The sequence below is a fragment of the Molothrus aeneus genome, chromosome 12 (assembly GCF_037042795.1).
Source record: "Molothrus aeneus isolate 106 chromosome 12, BPBGC_Maene_1.0, whole genome shotgun sequence".
Lineage (NCBI taxonomy): Eukaryota > Metazoa > Chordata > Aves > Passeriformes > Icteridae > Molothrus > Molothrus aeneus.
The window spans coordinates 5,511,585-5,532,234 of NC_089657.1; the positions used below are offsets into that span (position 1 = coordinate 5,511,585).

At 39.6% G+C, this 20,650-nt stretch overlaps 1 protein-coding gene across 1 annotated transcript in view; it reads left to right on the forward strand.

The window, feature by feature from the left end:
• The first annotated feature begins 1,525 nt into the window (after window positions 1–1,525).
• The window catches only part of SUCLG2 (succinate-CoA ligase GDP-forming subunit beta), a 107,174-nt gene continuing 88,049 nt past the window's right edge, over window positions 1,526–20,650 (forward strand). The window contains exon 1 of the mRNA XM_066557974.1: window positions 1,526–1,612. Within this exon, the coding sequence (XP_066414071.1) occupies window positions 1,529–1,612 (84 nt within the window). The 5' untranslated portion in view covers window positions 1,526–1,528. The remainder of the gene's footprint in view (window positions 1,613–20,650) is intronic.

A 20,650-nucleotide genomic window follows, 5' to 3' on the forward strand; every position in this document is an offset into this window, starting at 1 on the left:
AGCCACTGCTCAGTTTTAGCTTTTTGTTTTCAAACCATGATTGTAAACGGACGATTTGTGTGAGCTATTTGGTTAACTCTCTATTACTCATAGGTGGATTATCTCAAATGTGCACTAAACAGAAACAGACAAGGAAATACTCAACTGAGTGACATAGCAACTGTATCTGCAAAGACCAGGCCATCAGACTGTTGAGTTTGCTTCAGACTGTAGACATGGTGCACCTGTGTCCACACCAGCCCCCAAGTCATTCCTGATGGATGGAACAATCTTCAAAATCTGGCTGCTGGGACTCACTTTCATGAAACCTCTGCTCCGACTGTGAACTCATGTCAGACTTTAAGTCCACATTATGGACATAAAGCTTTATGGGCTTTGCTCTTCTGCTCCATCCTCCAAGAGGGCCTGTGTTTGGTGTCTCAGGTTTGGCATTAACTCACAGGTTTCACAGAATTGTTTAGGTTGGAATAAACCACTTAGATATTCAAGTCTAACCTGTGACCAATCATCACCTTGACAAATAGAGCACAGCACCAAGTGCCACATCTAGTCCTTTGTTAAAAACCTCCAGGGATGGTGACTCCACCACTACCCTGGGCAGCTGGATTGTAACACCTGGCAACCCTTTCTGTGAAAAAATTCCTCCTAATATTCAACCTGACAGTGACATATTTCACCTGTAGATTAAGAAGAGAGTTTTATGGAGTTCAGATTAAAGTGGCTATGAAGAGTCAGCTGGATCCCGTGAGGCCTTATTAGGGTTTATTAGATTGGGTTAATTTGATATTTCCTAACAAAAACCAAAAGACCTTTTAGTCATGAAAAAAGAAGTCGGAACAGCCTCCAGCAGTGCAAGGCTGGCACCTCACACTCCCCAGGCACTCCACTCATGGCTGCCTGCCCATTCCGAGGCGCTGCCTCCTCCACAGAGCCCTTCCTGCTCTGGTCACCGCCCTGGGCCCCAGTCCCTAACCCGGCCATGCTGGGCACACTTATCTCAAACACAATTTCATGGGCAGGGCTGGAAGGGACCGCAGTGGCTCCTCTGGTCCAGCCTCCCTGCTCATCCCAGAGCAGAGGGCCCAGCATCGTGTCCAGACAGCTCTGGAGCATCCCCACACCCTCCCTCTGCAATCCGGTCGGTCAGTGCTCAGTGCACAGCGAGGAAGTTCTTCATGTTCAGGCAGAACTTCCTGGGCATCAGTCCCTGTCCATTGTCTCTTTGTCCTGTCGCTGCGAGCAGAGCCCGGTCCATCTTCTAGAAACCTTTAGAGAGTTACACACACAAACGGAGTCCCCTCTCGGTGGTCTCTTCTCGAGGCTGAACAGGCACAACTCCCTCGGTGTTTCCTGGTCAGAGATAGCGCACCCTCCTTCAGAGGGGCCTATACCCTGCCCCAAGGTGCGGACTCCACTGTCCCGGCCTCCCCCAGCCCCTCACGGCGGTGCCGCGGCCCCGCCCGGCCCCTCTCCGCCTCCGCCGGGGCTTCCGCCCGGGGCGCGGGGCAGGGCGGGGACAGCGGCGAAGATGGCGGCGCCCTTGGCCGGGCAGGCGGGGGCCATGCTGCGGGACCTGGCCCTGCGATCCGCCCGCCTGCGGGCCCGATTCCCGGTGAGTGAGCGAGCTCGGCCCCGCGCCCCGCCGTCCCCGCTCGCCGTGCCCGCCTGAGCCCCGCGGGGGGAATCTTTGTGCTCCCGCTGGCTGCGATGCTCGGGCTGGAGGATGCGCCCGACCCGCAGCCCCGGCGCCTGCGGGGTCGGGGCGAAGCTGTGGCGGCGGCGCTGGCTCAGGGCTGGGCAGACCAAAACTGGCCGGGAGCGCCCCGCTCCCCCCACACCTTCCAGAACTCTGAATTATTTCAGCAGCATAGCTGGGTGACGCTGTGCACGAAGCGATAGCGTCTGTCTGAACGCGTTTCGGTGGCAGCATCGCGGTGGGTTGGCTCAGTGCGGCTGGCTGAGGTCACGCCGGGGTGAACATGCCTGGTTGTGCTCTCCTGGGAAATCCATCCTAGCCCAGGCTTCCCGGTGGTCCTGAGCCTCAGCAGAGCGGTGGGAAAGAGCCCCTGAGCGTCCTGCAAGGGCTCAGGGGCTCTCTTGAGGTGTAGCAGGAGTTCATTATTCACCTCGACAGCAGCCTCGCCGAGGTAAAATGAGATAGGCACATTCTGGACAGCCCTTGTGCCTTTGGCAACCAACTCTGTTATTTTACCTTTCCATCATGAGCACCTGCATGAGAACCTTACTTTGCTCCACACTTCTGAGCATAAATGTTTTCCACGAAGCAAAAGCCCCTGGAACAAGCAAAGCGTGTTTGTGTCCGGCTCTGTGCACAGGTGCCGCTGCTGGGAACGCTCCTGGCTGCAGGTGCAGGGCTCTGGGGTAAAGGGTGATGTTGGTGCTTAACCTGTGTTGCACAACTGCAGCTGTGTGGTTAATCTTTTAACCTGAAGGAGGCTGTAAATCTGAAATCTTTTATGCCCAGCTTTCCTATTTGAATGCTGGGTACAGAACTCAGTGCAGTTGATTTGTTGATTTAGCATTCGTCCATTTCACGTCCATTTCACCTCCTTTCTTTCAGGGAGACTGTTTATGTGTGGATATACACACACTAAAACAAAGATATCTATAAACATACATTTTTCTATATATATACAGATTTAATCTCATTACTGTGGATGGGCAATGCTGTCAGTCACAACAATGTTTGGGGAATAATCATTTTAGGGTTGAAGATGTCTTCCTGCCATCAAGTTAGGTGAGTCTGATCCTGCAGTAAGGAATTTAGATGTAACATCCCTGTTCTTGTAGGGTTTGGAAAGGTGGGAGTATGGAGCATTGTCTGAAAAGTGTCATTTGGTGTGAACTTAGGAGATGTTCTGGTTGAGGTGCTTTGGTTGGGTTTCAAGCCCTGTCTTTACCAGGTGGTGCAGTGAGATATAGGTGGAAATTAGGAGCTCCTGGTCTGTTCTGTTATCTCTCAAAGCATGGAGGCAATCTGTAAATTGCCCCACTGAAATAACTGGCTATCAGCTCAGATACTCAAGAGTATTCTTAAGATATCAAGGTGGCCAACTTTAAAAAAAAAAACAAACCTTCTTTTTGTGCATTATTTTTGAACTAGAGCTGTTGAGCTTGTATTGTAAATCACATTTTTTAATTCTGTTTCTGCACTCTGCCAGATACTGAGAGCATCTCCCAAGATCTGTTTTCCAAGTAGGCTATTTTCAAGAACCACATCAATACCGTATAACAACAAATCAAGTTCTTAACTTCAAAGCAAACCACTTTCCTTTATAAAGGTCTTCAATTCGGCAATGTTGCATAATAGAATTCCCATCTAAACAGTCCCCTAATCTTCCACTGTCTCAGACTTTAAGCTACAAATGAGTTGATCAGCCAGAGTCTGGATTTCTGTGCTAGAAAATAGGATAAAGGATTTGAGAGTAAGATCCCGTCCATTGAAAGTTTTTCTCATTTCTGTCACTCATTCTGTTGCTCAGATGAGAAGTTACACTGTTACTTTATTTAGCACAAGCCACCAAAACCTGTCCTCAAAGCCCATCACAGTGTTTCTTTCACAGATGAGGGTCTTCCATATGGTGTGAATGCAGTCAAGAAATACCAGTCTCCAACTTTGTTGTTTTGGTAACCCTGTGTGAGATTTAAGATTCTTTCCTCATAGCCCTTATGACTTACTGTTGGAGTGATGTTTCTACACTTTGTTGCAATATTTCTTATTATTTCAAAACTGTAGCTGTGAAATTTGGTTATATGCTGTCATTGTAATCTGAACACATTTTCCTGTGCAGCTTCATTTTAGGGGTGGAGTAAATGGTAGTTGATTCTATAATATGAAATTATTTTATCATCCTTTTGCTTTCCCTTTACTTTTTTATAACTGTTAAATATTCTTTTACTCCTTTTGCTCTTTATATTCTTGATAGATTCGATTCTTTGTGCTGCTGGAGTTTTAAACCTGACCAAACGTTTCAAGAAGATAAAAGATAGGTTTGAGTTGTCTGCAGTGCATGTGGACTGGAGCACTGAGGCCTGCTCTTGCTGGAGCAATATTTGTGAAGAGCTGTGACAAACGCTCCGGGGACCGCTCGGCAGCAGAATTCAATCTTGTTGGCTGGCAACAAATAGGCTCCATTGAAGGCTGTTTATTTGAATGGGAGTTGGATTGGGCCCTTTGGGAGAATGCTGTGTATTCAAAATAGCTTCAGATGCAGTGAAATTCAGCGATGAATATAAACGAGGGACAATTAAATCAGAATCATTTAAAAAAAAAAGTGCTTAAGGTAACTCTCCAGTATTGTAATAGGGTGAGCAGGTTGGTTGGTGCGTTATGAGCCCTATGCCAACCTTCAAAATGGGCCTCAGTCCTGCCAGAACACATCCCGATTCCACATGCATTGAAAATATTAAAAAAAAAAAAAAAAAGAAGGAGAAAAAGGAAGGAGAAAAAAAAGGAAGGAGAAGATGAAATTAAACAAGATTTTTTCTTATAAAATCTGCCGGAATGTAAAGAAGTTACACATAGGGAACTGCAAGGTTGCTCACTGCAGATGCCTTCAGTTCCTAGACTTGGATATCTGTAAAACCTTATTAATGTTGAACAGAGAAAGTTCTGCCTTTTGCAAGAAGCTATCTGCTGTGATAGCTGATCCTCCATGTGACGCAAAACTGAAAAAAACTTTTCAATTCATAGCTTTAGAAGCTGCTTCAATGTTGAATTCTTCTTTTTTTCCCAGTTTTCTTTGGTGTTCTTGAAAATTTCTTTGGACTGCTTCCCTATTTGGCTTTTCCTGGTTGGCAGTTTTGCTATATTTTCAAGGTTTTACATTTTAGAGGCAGGAAATACATGAGCCTACAGACTTTCACAAACAGCTTTTTCTACAGGCACCTCATCCAAATGACAGGAAAGCCCTCCTCAAACTCTAGACAAAACTGAAATGCCAAAGTGGAGCAGATGTTTGGCCCACTCCTCCCCGGCAGTTCCATTAAACACATGGTTATTGAATCCTATTTTGAGATGAAAAAGGAAATGAAAACATAAATATAACCTCAGACTGTGATTTTTTTTTTTAAATTTTTTTTTCTCCCAGTTAGTTTTCTACTAGTGGAACTTCTACCCTGGGAGCAATCTGGCTCTGACACAGATATCCCAGCTCTGTCTTGAAGCAGAAAAGCTGCATTTTGCTGCACTGATTTACCTTCCTTTCTACCTCATGGAGGTATAATCAGGGGATGGGGCTAATTAGATAAGAAGAGAGAGCCTTCATGAATATGTTATTAGATGGAGAATTAGCTGCACCTGTGGTTTTAAACATGGCTCTGAATAAATCGTTCCTGACCCCCCCATCTGAACTCCCAACCAGTTTACCCAGAGACTCCTTACATTCCTTGGGTATGTTTAGCATTGGTTGAAGTTTTTTTATATAAAAGCAAGTGGTTTTTTTTCATTGATCTGCCTCCTGAGGAACTAGATAAACTGTCAATAGACAAACTGTGTTTTCTTTACAGTTATCTGAGTGATTGTTTCCTCTTGTTTTTCTCTGGAAATGTCAGTGTATGTGGTAGTTTTCATTTTTTTAAATTTTTTTTTAAGTCACCTTTCATTTGGTCTATCTGGCTGATGACTGCCAGCAGGGATTTTATCTGAAATGTGTGAAGCTGCTGAGGTTCTTTTGGGAATACAGAGAAGTGAGATGAAGGTTTAGACACAGTTGGGTTATAGTTGTTTCTTGGAAGTAGTTAATTTTTCTGCTATTTTGTCCTTTCTCTTGTTTAGAAGGTTCATTTTCACAAAAATGGGCAATGTCCTCATTTAATGTATAGAGATGAGGTTGTCTCCCTCACTGTTTTGGGAACTCACTCATTCTAAAGTGATTTAACCTCAACTGATAATTTTTATTGTTGGCCACACCTGTAGTGAGTAGCTCAGCTCGTTATTGCCTTGGCCAGTCCAATTTTTCTGTGCATATTTGTGACTGTTACTATCATCTACAGACTTGAGCACATACTCTGAGGGTTTTCTCCAGAAAGTTTCCTCCTCTAATTCTCTAAAAGCAGTTTCTAACCATCGGTGACTCAGCTTATTTCTTCCATAGCACTCTAATAAAACACAGGACAGAGAAGTCATATTACCTGTCCAAGTGCATATGACAGTAGCTTTGGAACTGGTTATTAAGCATTGATCCATGATTAGTAGCTATTGATTTTATTTTAACTAGATAACAGCAGGAGTGGGTATGAAACAAATAGGAGTTAAGATTGACTATTGTGAAAAATTCCTTAATAGTGGAGTTTTGCTGTGGTGCTGAATTCTTTGTTGTACAAGTGAGACTTAAAGCAGATTCTGAACTGCAAGCTGAAGCCATCCTTTAATGTGGTAATGAAAATTAAAACCCTAGATTGGTGTTGTAGTTTGTTTGTGCTATTATGCTGATGGTGATGTTTTCGTATAATTAGTGGCTAAATGTTAACTGTGAAGGAATTTAAAGACTTGCTGTTTTTCCACTTACTTGTTGGAACATCTTTTTTAATTCTTCAGTCAACAACTTATACTGATAGCACAAAATACATTCAATAAATCCACGTTTTGTTTTGAGCAGATTTACCCATGAGCTTTTTTCTTCCTGTCCTCTCTCTGGTTTCTTCCTAATTGCTCATAGGTTTCCCTAAACTATAAGAGTCTGTATCCCAAAGTTGAATTAAATTCTGATTCTGCGATGATCTGCGTGTTTGGAAGCTTTGAGTCCAAAATCATAAAGCTTTAGGCACTCACAACCCCATTGGGCTTGAATGTGGTTTGGGATGTTTCACTCAAAGACTGTTTCATTTAAGAAAAGACTTTTAAGCATGTTTTGTGCTACATTATTATTCAGTTGTGTTTACTTACCTTGCACATGGGTAGTACTTGGTGACAGATCAATTTCTGTCTACCCTGTTTGTCTTTAATTTGTGTGTTGTAGAATCACAGTCTGGGTTGGGTTGGAGTCTGAGCAATGTAAACTGTGAGAATCAGCCTCAGTTTGTGTCAGGAGAGAAAAATCACTTGTCCACCTAAATTCTTCATGAGATGCAAAAGTTTTGTAAGAGTTGTCAGGAGGAGTGAAAAATTAAGTGAGAGTTTTGATCATGTTTGCTAGGTTTGCCTGCTTGTCCAAGACTTTTGACTGAAAAATATGAAACTGCAAATTAAAAACCAGACACAGATTACTAATGGAACACTTCATTATCTTTTGATATCTTTCTCTGAAGGATCTGTGGACAAAAGGACAGTTTAATTTGACATCTGCTAATTTCATGTCAGCCAAGAAAGCAGTTACTGCCTTGTGTAAAAAAAAAAGTTGTTCATACAGAGTATTGGTATGAAAATGTCACGGAAATTCCAGTTATTGAAGGAGTTCTATGTGCCAATTGTACATAACACTGATGGGTATAGGTAAAACATAGAGCTATTCATGATAATTAAAGATGAAAGGCCTATTAAAAGAAACCATATCCTTTTTATTGTCAAGATAGTACTTGCTAAGGTTTGAAGATGGCATAAAAATGTATTTTCCCTTAAATTTTCTATCATCGTCAATTCTGTCACTCCACACACATTGGAAACAGTGAATCTATTTAATTGAATTCTTTCATGCAGAGTTTCAGTCTAGATTTGTTTTTCAGTTAAATGGCTCAGATTAAAATAGTCTAAAGTAACACCATAAATTTTGGAAGCAGAGGAACAGCTATTTAGAGCTTGCTTTAAACATGATGTGAGATGATTGGACATGACTCCAGAGCAGCTGGAGTGCTGGAGCTCCATCTAGGGAGGGTTGATGACCCAGCTGGAACCCACAGGTCAGGATTTGGGGGCACACCAACATCTCTGACAGGGCTGTTGTGCATTTCTGCTGCAGGCACCTGCATCAGCAAGGAGCAGATGAAGCTGCCAGAGCCTGAGGAAGCCTCAGCAGGCCCTGTCCTCATGGAGGACTTCATTCCCCCCAGGTCCTCCTGGAGGGACAGCACAGCTGGGAACATATCAGGAGTTCCAGGAGGTTTCTGGAGAGCTCTGATAACTTCCAAATGCAGATGTGTGAGGGGCTGACAACAGGAGAACATGTGGGAACAAGAACTGGTCAGGGCCCTGGCAGCTCCCTCTGGGGAGAAGGTGAGGGAAGAACAGTGGCTGTTGTTTATTCTAATGTTGTTTATTTCTGGATACAGCATGGGCTGCAATAAGACACAAGAAACAAGTCTGGGCACAATCCCAATTTCCTTAACCCATTGCCAACATCCAATGCCATCATCCTTTGGGCTTGGAAGTGCTGTTTCATTGAATTAAAGTCTACATTTGTCTCCCTCCATACAGTCAGAAATGTAGAAATCTGCTTTAGGTCAAAGTCTTTGAGGATGATGAAGTGATGCTTCTTGTAGTGTCCTAAGCTTGCTTTGAAATTTGAGAATGGCAGCAGAGTGAATTTATATAATTAGGTATAAAGAATGGAAAAATATTAATAAAGAAATTACCAGCAAAGGAAGGAAAAAATATTCTTAATGTTTGGCTTCATGTCAGTCTGAGTCAAATGGTCTGATTAAAATGAGGACTTATTAACAACAAAGAGTTTCAATTCAGACTGAAACAAAAAATGGGTACCAGTCTTTTCTTACTGCTTCCAGGAAAGAAATTGGTATAGACCATTCTGGACTGGTTTAATAAACCAGATATGGCTTAGGCACGCACTGAAACTGTTTCTGTAGATACTTTTCTGTATTTCTTTATTTTACTACCATGGGCATTTGCATTTTTGTTGCTTGGAAGTGTTATGTTGCTTAGTGCTCAAAGTCATATTCTGTGATGACATAGTCAGGTAGCATGGAAATTATCATTATTTGACTTCAATATTAAAGGACTGGAACAAAAAAGCTGTGATTATGTTTCATATTTCCTTCTCTGTGATGAAAAATGGAGCTCAAACTGTCTAAATTGGCATTTTATCAGTGTTTTTCTTAAAATATCAGTGACTTCTAACACTTGAAAAAGCATTCTTCCAGGGTATGGTAGGCGTGAACACTTCTTTGATAGATATGATTACTTGAGATATGAATGCAGAAACATTTCTGTTAATCTTATTGAATATGCTTTGGGTTTTGTAACAATTTAGAAAGCTGAATTTGCATACAGGAAAGAAAAAATTGGTAGTGGCTACTTTGTCTCATGTTTGGTGGTACAATAGTTTCAGAATTTTTTTTTCTGGCTATGTTTACTGTTTAGAGCATTTCTTCATAGTTGCATAAAAATATCATTTTAATCTTGTAAAAAAATTAGGAAATTAAACATTTTTATGATCAGAACAAAAATATAAAATTTCCCCTCAAGATACTTAAAATATGTGGAGAAGATGGCTTATTTCACTTTTTGAATGTGTTTTGCATATCACCAACAATCTTCTTTCATTTGCCAAGGCAGGGAACATGTTACAGTATTTTCTGCAACTGATTATGCAGTTGTGTATGGTAGTGAGTTTATTTTCATCAGATACTTCAAAGCCTTACTTTTTTAGGTCAGGAAAGGATGCTTCTCTTAAAGCTTTGAAGTATGAAATAAGCAAAATGAACATAATTTGACTAAAATTAATTACTAAGGCAAAGCAGAACTTCTGATGGTGAGAACATTGACAAAAGCAGAAATTGAATCTGGGAATTCATATTCTTCCTTTGCCCAAGCAAAAGCTCTGAAAATCGATTCCAGAGGTGTAAAGCTTCTGTAGACATGTTTGCTCTTTGGGCACATGTAATTCTGTTTTATTAGGCTGAAATTCGGTTTAAAAATGCAAGGAAAAAATACTTTGCCAACAATTTCTGCAGTAAGGACGGAGGGCATTGTTTGGCTCTTGGGGTGGATTGGCAGCTTGGTGTTTGGGCTGGCAGCTTTGTTTTGTGACATCCTGTTTGTGAGGTGACCTTCTGCATGTTGTTTCAACCAGATAGTTTTCATGTAATCCCGCAGAAAAAGGAACCTGCCCTGTGTCAGGGTTTTTGGAAGCTGTTAATGGTTCACTGGTCAGGTGAAGGTTCATGGCTGGGGTGTCCTCAGCCCTGCTCAGGCAGCCTGTCCACACTAAGCAAAATGCATCCCAGGGCTTCTCAGGGTCACGAGGCTGCTGTCACTTAATTTGCAGAAATTTTATTTTGCTGATTGCCTATAGATAGAGTCCTGAATACTCGCCTGGGTGGGCAGCAGGATGCAGTTGTCAGGGGTTTGGTGATGTCCTGCTTTATTTGGAGGTCAGTCTGTAGCAGCCTGACTGAAACAGCTGCTGAACAAGGTGTGGGAAATGGAGAAGAGAGGTCAGGGTCTTGCTGTTCAAGAGAACAGTCTTCCCACCCTCTCCTCTGTTGCTTTTGAGGACTGTAGTCCTCACAAACCCATACATGCAGACACCCAGAAGGATCATCCAGGATGATGATGATCTGCTAGGATCTGCCTTGTAAAGCACGAGGATGTGGGCTCAGATTCTGATTTTGTGAGATAAGGAGAATAAGAATGACAGAAGGAGCTTAAGTGTGACCCCGTGCATGTTCCTGGTAGTTTACAATGGAGCTTAGTGGGTAGGAGAGTGTATTTACAGAATAGCTGTCAAAATCCCTGAGTGTAAGCAAGCTGTAAATAAGTCTATAAAGTGTAATCGTTACTGGAGACTTTAAATCTGCAATGAGTGAAGGACTTGCTTCAAGTTCATTCTTGTGTCTGCTTCCTTGCATGAGAAGTAAACAGAGGGATAAATCAGAAAGCTGAGTTTGTACATATATAGGCACACTGGAAGATATAAAGGCACATTGGAAGAGGATTGTGTGATTTCATTTGTGTTTTCTGGAGCTAATGACTGACTGAGCTCTGCAGTGGAAGAACATCACACCACACTCACTGTGGTTCAGGAGAGGGCAGAGGTAAAGCCTGGGATAATCAGTTTGCAATCAGACTGAACCTAGAAGGACAAGGAGGGGCACAAGATCAAATCAAAAGAGCATAGTAGGGCAGGCATTCAGAAACCCTTGAGGTAGAAAAGTTTCTTGCAGTAGAAAGCAGGAACATTGAGGAAAACTAGTAAGGGAGTCAATACATTTTGTTAAGAATGCAGTCAGGATCTTCAGTCCCACTTCCACCCTGAGTACATTTATTCTTACAATTTCATCTGCAATACTGTGAAACACACAAGAAATAACTGAGATGTTTATAAAACTTTGTGGTTTTCATGTGCATATTGCTATGGTTTTGTTTAAAGGGAAAGGTTCATGAATAGACACTCTTCTGTTTTCTTAATCCAGTTAATATGGTTTGGTAATCTAAATTTTGGAATTGTGAAAGAGATGGGTGCTGTCTTCTGAAATCCTCTTCTGTTTCTGTGATATTTGGTAAAACACAGCAAAATTTTTGCTGTTAGAGCTATGGTGGAAAAATTTAATGTGCTTTCATGAAAGAGAGAAATAAAGCAAAGAAAGCCTCCCCAGCATCCAGCCACTTCACACACTCCTGATGTTCCTCATTTCCAGATGAGGGATTCTACCATTGAGAGAGGAAAGAAAGCACTGGCTCAAAAATAAAGAGGGATGTTGAAGTATCATTGTATGTTTCCTATAAATATTGATTAATATGTCATTGTAGTTTAATATATCTTTTAGTGGAAGGGAATGTTGTTTTAAAGATGGAAGAAGTAAATCCTCATGAATATTTCATATACTTATTAATGAATTAATTTTGAAGCAGTAGGTAGCGAATTAAATGTATAAACCCCCCCAGTAATGATGGCATTTTAATTTTAATGTGGAAAACCTTTACTAGAGCCACATATTTTTAGATTCAATTACCTTGGAAAGTTGGCAGTTCAGCTAGCGAGTGAGTTTTGGGAAGGTTCTCCCACTTCAGTGAGCAAATCGGGGGAGAGTGAGGGAGTTTGATTCATGACTTGACTTTGGGGTCAAATCCAGTAGGCTTATTTCTTTAGCTAAATCATTCACTTTCCCAGGTTAATTTTAACATTCTGGGTAGGCTGTTCAGGTTGAGGCTGAAACTGTTCTTTTTATAATTGGTTTCTGCAGGATCTTGCTACTTTGAACTGTCTTGTATTACACAAAAATGTCAGACCTTCCTACTCTGCCTAAAAGTGTTCCCTGCTGCAGTTCCTTGTGTCTAACTTTGTATTTTCTTCTTAAAAAGCAGAAATGTGGCTTATATGGCTATCTTATGTAGAGGATATTTTATGTTTATTTGATAGAAATTTCTGTTTGTTTCTGTGGTATTATTGAAATAAAACTCCTTTGGTAAAACTGAAATTTGAAGGGGAACTTAATATTGTTTCTCATTTAAATTGTGTATGAATAAATGATTACAAATTGACAGATATGGCTCTTTCTTGAGTGAAAAACCAATTTCTATTTCCTTCTTAATTTAGGAACTTAAAATTATTAAGAGAGAAAAACAGAAAATAGATGCAGTCCCAACTCAAGCAAAATGAACTATGAATTGAAAATTTAATCAGTGCTTTTGTTTCCAGGGCTGTGTTGCATTGCACTAAATGCAGATGAACCAGCTTTTCCTTAGGATTTATTGGTAACAGAGGTACTGCAGGTGGTTGTGTGGAAAATGCAAAGTTCTCCCTGTTGGAGGACCTAAACACCTACTGCTACTGATGCCTTGTTGGGATTACCTAAAACCAGACAAAATTAAGATAATAAAAAGCTGGTTTGTTTTTATTGAAGGGCCTTCAGGTACATTTCAGGCAGATGAAGCCTCTCCAGGGACCACACCCAAATATGGATGATGGGTCGTGGTTTTAACTTGGGCCTTTTTCAGAGGGCTCACCCAGAGGGTTCACTTGCTACCAGGCTTTTATTATTCCATTAAACAGTGTACAATATTTTCTGCATTAATTTGTTTTGAAATAATTCAGCCATACTTTATAATGCCTTATGGAACTCATCAATATTGCCTGCATATCTGTCTAATGAGAGCTCAGTAAATTAGCATATTCATTAAACAAACAAGTTATTGTTCTGTTAGTAATTGGTGACTGCCTGTTTTTCAACAGATGAGTGATGTCAACTGGCATCAGTTGGTTTAGTGTGCTTTGTTACCTACAGGTAGGTAATCTGTGCTTGATAATCCTTGCTTTATTAGGTTTTATTAAAATAATCAGTGCTGCCTGGTGATGGGAGAAAAGTAGTTTCTCTTAACTAAAAAGGATTAGATCCCTAAATATACCTTGTTTAGCTTTTCAGTTTAAATACATTCCTTCCCTAAAATTGACATTTACTAGTTTAACAAAGCTCTTCTCTTTGTTTCTTTCATGTTTGTCACCTTTTTTTTTCTGCTATGATGCACTCTGATTCCTCTCTCTGGTTTGCAGCAGCTCCTCTTAAAAAGAATCTTGCAATGTGTGACAAGAGAAATTGGCTTGTCCTTGAACTGTGGGAAAGTATTGAGGGCAAGATTTAACTAAGCACTTGTTTTGATTGCCTCGACTAGAAGTAAGTGGTGACACAAACACCTAATGCAGTAATAAAAACAATCCTGTGATTGTTTCAAACCACATTTCTGAAGTTCTTCTGGAGTGTTGCTGTTCTGGACAGAGAATTGCAGTGAATGTGAGTGATTGCTCTGGAAGGAGAAATGCTCTTGAGCAGGGAGGGAGTTTGATGCTGTCTTCCCAGGCTTGGTTTGCAGCAGGCAATGAGTCTCATTTTCAGGAATGAGAGCTTCTGAGCAGAGGTGGTGGCTTGTTCCACTCCTCTGAAGTTGATCAACTTGGAATACTTAAAATTTATGCTTTCCAAGCTCTTGGTCACACTCTCAACTATTTGAGCCCAATTTTTTAAACAATTTAACAACAGCAATCCTAATAATTATAGTAACTGTGAGCTCCTTTTATAAAAAAGCCCCCATTTCTTTTTTCTATATTTTGTCAGTATATGGAGAGAACCATTTAGTTATGTAACACATCTTGTTTCAAAGAGTCATAGATGTTAGGAATAGTAGCAATTATCCAACAGAGCAGGCAGTCCAGATTTACTAGACAAAAAGGTAGGGCCATACTTCATGTGTGTTTTTTATGTATTTTATTTAAAGTTAGGTTTCATAAACCTTTGTTGCTGGACAGATCTCACTTGTTCTGAAAAGTGAGTGTATAGTTTATTGGTATAAAACAGTAAATTACCCTGCAGTTTATTGATCAAAATGCATTAGCCTTTAAAAAACTGGGAAATATGATAGGTATTTTTTTTCGGTATATTTTACTGCTCAGGATATTTTGTGTGCTATATTTTCAGGAATAAATACGGAATTCAAAGGCCTATAGCTGTTAACTAGAGTTTCTGTGGGGGTTTTAATCAGTTAAAATGAATTCCCATTTGTAGGAATAAGTAATAGAATGTTAAAAGGTCTTCAGCTTTACCTGTAGCTTTAAAACCAGATGCTCTTATTTAAGGCCTGATCTGCTTATGGTGCTTTGATACAGACTAAAAAATAAGCAATTCCTGGCTGCTGTGAACAAAAGTATGGAAATTGATTTTGTCAGGAAAATATTCAAGGCTTCTTCCTAAACTAGTTCACAGAACCAATTTTATCCCTCATAAATATATCACAGAGGTCTAGATGGAGGCTTTGATCATAATCTCAGTATTGGATGAGGCTGCTGGACCTGCTGGTACCAAAGGGACCTTGCTGCCATATGGCATCCCAGCCCAAGCAGGCAATTTGGGATGGGCATGGAACACAGTTTGCTCTGTGGCTTTTAAACAGCATGACCTGGATGCTGGCTCCTGCTGTGGAAGATGACAATTGCTGGTTTGTGGCAGCCAGCAGGACATTAGTTGGGAAGGGCATTTTCTGTCCCGCTGTCCCTAATGTGGCCCCAGGTTTGCAGTGTTGGCCCTCTCTGAAGAGAAGGGGATATGTGCTGTGGCTCATGGGACAGCTTCAAGCCCATCAGCCTTACCTCTTTCCAGTTAATTTTCTTCTTCAAAGACTTGCGTTCCCTACAGAGCATATTTTTGCATTTTATGACTATATTTGTGGTAAACTTCTGTTTAGTTGTGGTGCCATTTTGCTACATTTTTGTTTCTTCTTGAATGAACTTACTCATTTTGTGGGCACTGCCAGCAAACTGAAATAAGTGCTTTAGTTTGTTTTCAGTGGCCTATGTGGTATATTTTAAATACATGACCTAATAAAATGTGTCTGTACCTACAGTGGTTTATATGAGGGTATTCAGTTTAGTTTATTTCTGATGGTTTCTTTTTGAGAGAAACTTCTACATCTTTGTCAATTACAGAGACTGTATGTCAATAAATATAATAAAGGTTTATGCCTCACATTGATGAATGGTCTGCTCTTTCATTACTGTCATCTTTGTGTATCTGCTTTCCTTCATATGTGCTTGGAATTGTATTACAGGGCAGAGTGCACAAATTGAATAAACTGGAATGCTGTAGAATGTGTTGGCTAAGCAAATAGATTTTTTTGGTGACAGACATTTATTTTTGATCACGTACACTAAATACATCTCCTCTTAATTTCAGATACAGACTACATCTCCTCACCTCCTCAAAAACACCATGGTTTTTCTTCCCAATTGACTTGTTTCCAATATAACCATTACAAAAAAGTCCAAGTTTATAAAACCTGATACTTATATATTTGACATATAATTTGCATTCATGCAGAGCTAATTTGTGTTGCTAGAGCTGTTTCATACTGGCACAGGATCAATGAGCACAGTTACAGCTCCTTGGCTTCTGTGGAGCAGCAGAGGGAGAAGAAAGAAGTGGGCATTTATTTGCCCAACTTTACTGCCAGGTGCTTTTAAAAGTCCATCTTTTTTTTGTGATACTAATACTGGTTTTCACTAATACTGTAAATGAAAAGGAGATGTTGGATGTTAGAGTGTGTCTTCCTTTTAACAGTGATGCAGTAAAATGCATTAAGCTATGCTAATGAAAACAGTAGAGCTGCTCAAATTATATAGGTGTGTCAAGGGATGTTCAATTATCCTAGAAACTTGCTTAGTGGTGGTTTTGTTTTCTTTAATAGTGTTGATTAACACTGGATTCTCTTCCCCAAGCTAGAATCATTTGGCATTTTACAAAAGTAGAGTCTTACCAAGAGAAAATAAGTATTATATTTAGGGCTTTTTTTAGGGAAATGATCTACACATGAGCTCTGGACTTAATAAGGTGAAATATTTGGTTGTGGATGGTTAGCCAAGGTAGTTCTACATGGAATTAGGCATGAAATGGCACTAAATTTTTAAAATTTTGATTTTTTTTTTATGACCAGGAGGCTTCAGTTGTAATAGAGGGTGTAATTTGAATCTTCAGTTGTTTGTCAGACTTGACCTTTCAGTTATTCCTTTTGACAGCTTCTTCATATTCTTATTGAGGAACAGACATAAGTGATTCTTTCTATTCTATTTATTCCATTTTAAAAAGTCAGCCTTGGATATTTCACCAGGGAGGCCAAGGAATGAGAAAACCTCATCCTGAGCATATAGGTTCAGCTAAGAAATAGTCAGTGCCACACTCTGATGAAGTTTGGGTTCTCTGATGCTGCTCCTGTTTGGTGCTTACATGGAACATTTGTTAACATTTCTTTTCAAGCAGAGTTTTGCTGAAGTAGTTAACATGCAACTTGCAAACTTCTTGATGAATGTGTTAAGACAGTTTCTTCTGGTTTTTTGTGTGTGTGTTTTCTTTTTCCAAAAGCAAGCACTCAATAGATACCTCCTGGGTCATCGGTAAGATGTTTTACATCTCAGTAGTTAATGCTGCACATATAACAACGATGTCTCTGTTGCAGTGTTTTCTAAATCTGTTTGGGGGTTTTTGGGGAGAAGTTTGGTGTTTTGTTTTTGGTTTTTTGGGGTCTTTTGGGGTTTTTTTTTTTGTTTATATTGAAGCAAATTTTTGCTAGAAGATGTACTTTTAGTTCCACTCTGCTTTAACTAAGTTGCTAGTTTTTCAGCCCTATTTAAATAATGCAATTTTTTCTTGTCATGTGACAGCTAAAGAATTGGCAAATGGAATAGTGGAAGAATAATGCAAATCCAAATACATTATTTGTGCAGAGCCTTTAGCATTTTTAAAAAAAAAAAAAACTACCAAAAAAAAAAGTGTTAAGCAAGAGCTTGTGCAGGTTATATGAAGAATCAATTTTTTTCCTAGCAGTAGTCAATAAACCACAGATACAATTCTGCAACACCTGACCTTGTTAAGATGATCAGAAAGAAATATTTGATTTCTTGATGTGTGTGCCACTCATTTAATCATGCTGTGGGACTAAATATGGTCTCTGCTTACATAAAGAAGGAACTTTGGACAGAAAGCTTGTTCAGAACAAAATACACAATTCCCACTAATAGCAATTTTCTAAATCCTCCTCACTATATATATTTTTGGTCTACATTAGTGTGATTCTCACTGGTAACAAAAATCTTGGATATTGAGAAGGGAAGAGAGATTAGAGGTGAAACCCAAGCAATATTTTGTGCTTTTGGAAAATGCCAAATAATTCTAGCCAGCAGGAGAAAATCTGGTTTGAAAATTGTACTTGAATAAATAATTCTGCCTTCATCTCACTTCATGTTACTGCTCAGTTGAGGCCTTTTGTTCCACTTACTTGAGTTTTGGGATTTTTGATGTTGTTGTCAGGCTCTCAGGAAATGTTATCAGTTGTAAAAGAGCTCTATTTAAGTGTACTAATCTCTTTGATAAGCACTTTCATTAGAAATTTAATCTTAAGAAATATCTTATTAGGATGAATTTAAATCCTCTTTAAAGCTTTATTATTTTAAATAACAACATTTTATTTTCTGTGTGCTGCTAGTAATGTTTTCTTAGTTTCAAAAACTGATTTATTCTTAAACCTTATTTGTGGTTTGAAAATAAACAACACCTTTTGATTTACCAGGCAGATCTGAATCTCAAATAAGATCCACTCTGCATCTTCAATGTGTACATCAATACACAACACAAAGTTCCTATATGAAAGAATAACCGAAAATGCTACCAGTGGAAAATTTTCTGGTTCTATGTCTGTCATCTTATGCAGATGAAAGATGAGATGTCACACTGGGAGTCAGGGTTTACTAAAATCCACACACAATTTCCAGTCTCTTCTTCACAGGGTGGTGGGACAGGATCTACTCCTTGTACTGCAGCCCAACCTTGCAATAAAGAGAGAGATGAATCACAGATACAGCTTGAACTTGTGGAACATACTGGGTGTCAGCTGGGACAGAGCTTCATGGAAAGATCTGAGACATCTCTGGTGTTTTCTGATCTGTTTTCTGACCAATGTGTGAGGAGATAAAAATATTCAAGGAGGGATAAACAGGGATTAGAAGGTGATGAGAACAATTAACAGAAATTACTAAAAGCTAGACTCTGCTTTCCTGTGCTGTAGGTTCTCTTTCAGCTGTTCTCCCCATTCCCTTTTTCACATTGAGATTATTTTTCTGATGCTGATTTACCATCTAATTCTTTAGTCTGTCTTTGCTGAGAGCTGGAACTGAACTGGCCAATCTAACAGTGCTGTTTGATGCTGCTGCAAGCAATGGAACAGCTGTAAAACAGGAAAATGAGTAAAACAAAGATGTGATGGCAGAGTTGTGTTCTGTGCCAGATTAAAGTCTCCTTCTAACAAATTTCAGGGGGAAGGGTTGGATTAAGGCTGCCCAGAGAAGACTATCTATGGGAAATAGCTTTCTCTCAAACCTTGTAGGTTTTTCTCTAGAGTTTTGGGGCTGTACCTTTGTGCATTAGCATCTTACTGTCAGTCTCACATGTTGATTTATCTGTAGAATGCATAAAAGTTTATGATGCCCAAGAATTTAGGCCATTTGAAGCTGATCTGAGATTTTTGAGAATGTTTGGTATAAATGTATTTGGAGGGTAGGGATTCAAGGTTCTTGTATAAATTCAGATACAGATTTATTGCAGCCAAAGCATCTTGGGCTGGAAATTAGTTCAAAGCAGCATCTCATATTTCTGTGATTTCATGGTCACCTTTTTTTTGTCTTCACCCTAAAACGCATGTCCACAGCTGTTTTGATTTTTCAAGATAGTCTTGAAAGAGCAGTCACCTTTACAGATTCAAAGCTTGTGCTTTATTTCATCTCTTGTACCTGCTTTGGTTTTCCTGCTGTCCCCATGACATATGGTGGGTATGTCCTGCAAGTGCTTTAAAGCAAGTTTTTCATGTTCCTTACTCTTCAGAGCTTCTGGTACAGACTTCAGATACTTATTAATTATATCAAGCAGTTCATTCACAACCAGGAGTTTGTCTTTTGTGCAAAGACTTGATTGAAAGTGCTCAGTTGGCACTCAGTAAGATGGTCTCTCTTTGAATTATGTGATATAGCAGGGGAAAAAACCTCTAACTAACCTGGAGTTTGTAGGCTTTGTTCTTCTGTGCCAGCAGTTGTTGAGCAGACCTTTGTCTCATCACCCTTAGGACTGTCTCATCACCCCACAGACCCTTTTCTAAGGAATGATTCTTTTATTTTCTTTCTGTGTTCTTCAGACTAGTCCGGTTCATAATTTAGGAAAGAAATATTTTGTAATATCATAATATTAATTGCCCAACTTCTATAAGAAATGTCCCTTATGTCTGTCTGCACTTTATGCTTAAGACTTTTAGCATCTCATCAGTGGAGTATCTCTGTGGGACATTTTGAGTTATATTTTGAGTTTTAATGCTGTTGGATCCCAAAAGCACCTGTTGAGAGGGTTCTTGGGAGCAGAGGTCACTGCAGTTCCCATTAAGCAACAGCCACAAAAATCTTCCCCAGAATTAATTTTTAAAAATATTTTCCTTCTTATTTATTTGATTTAGATCAGCTTAGTAATACTTATATGTGAAACTGGTTTATTTTTCTAAGTTATGAATAAAAGTTGTTTTGAAGACTTGGTCTAAATTATAAAACCAGTGACCAGAATTTTATCAGCAGTATTACTGACCTGTAGAATTTTTTATATAAACTAAAAGGATCCCTCCTGGCCCCTAGTGTTAATCCCTTTGTGGGAATGATCCTGAAGTGATAATTGTTAGAGCCTAGCAGAGAATTTATAATAGGGAAACAAATTAAATGTCAACAATTATGAAAGGGACTTTAAATTTTGACCCTACCTTTGAAGTATTGCATAACTGTAATAACATATCATCCATGAATAGCATGGAATAATATAAATCATATGAGGTGTCTGTATGATGTGCAGAATTAGAGATAGCCATGGAGCAAACTGACAATGCCATTTTGTTCCTCTAAAATACATTAATCAGGTTATGCATAAAAGGATTTAAAATGTCATCCTGAGCTATTTGTAACTGTTTAAGTTCAGTGGGAGTCACTTTTACAGAAAACATGCAGTTCTATACTGTAGAAGATGGGTTTGTGTTTTCTTTGTGCATCAATCTTTTGTGCTGTGTTTCAAAGAGAATAGAACAGATGGGAGTTTGCTTTTGAGACAACTCAGCCTGTAAACCTTGAGTGTTGTGAGAGGGTGTGTTATTGATAGCACAGAGAGGTTTTGTTTCCAGTATAAAGTTGCATTAGATTGATAATTTTTTAATCATGCTGTTAGAGATGAAAGTATA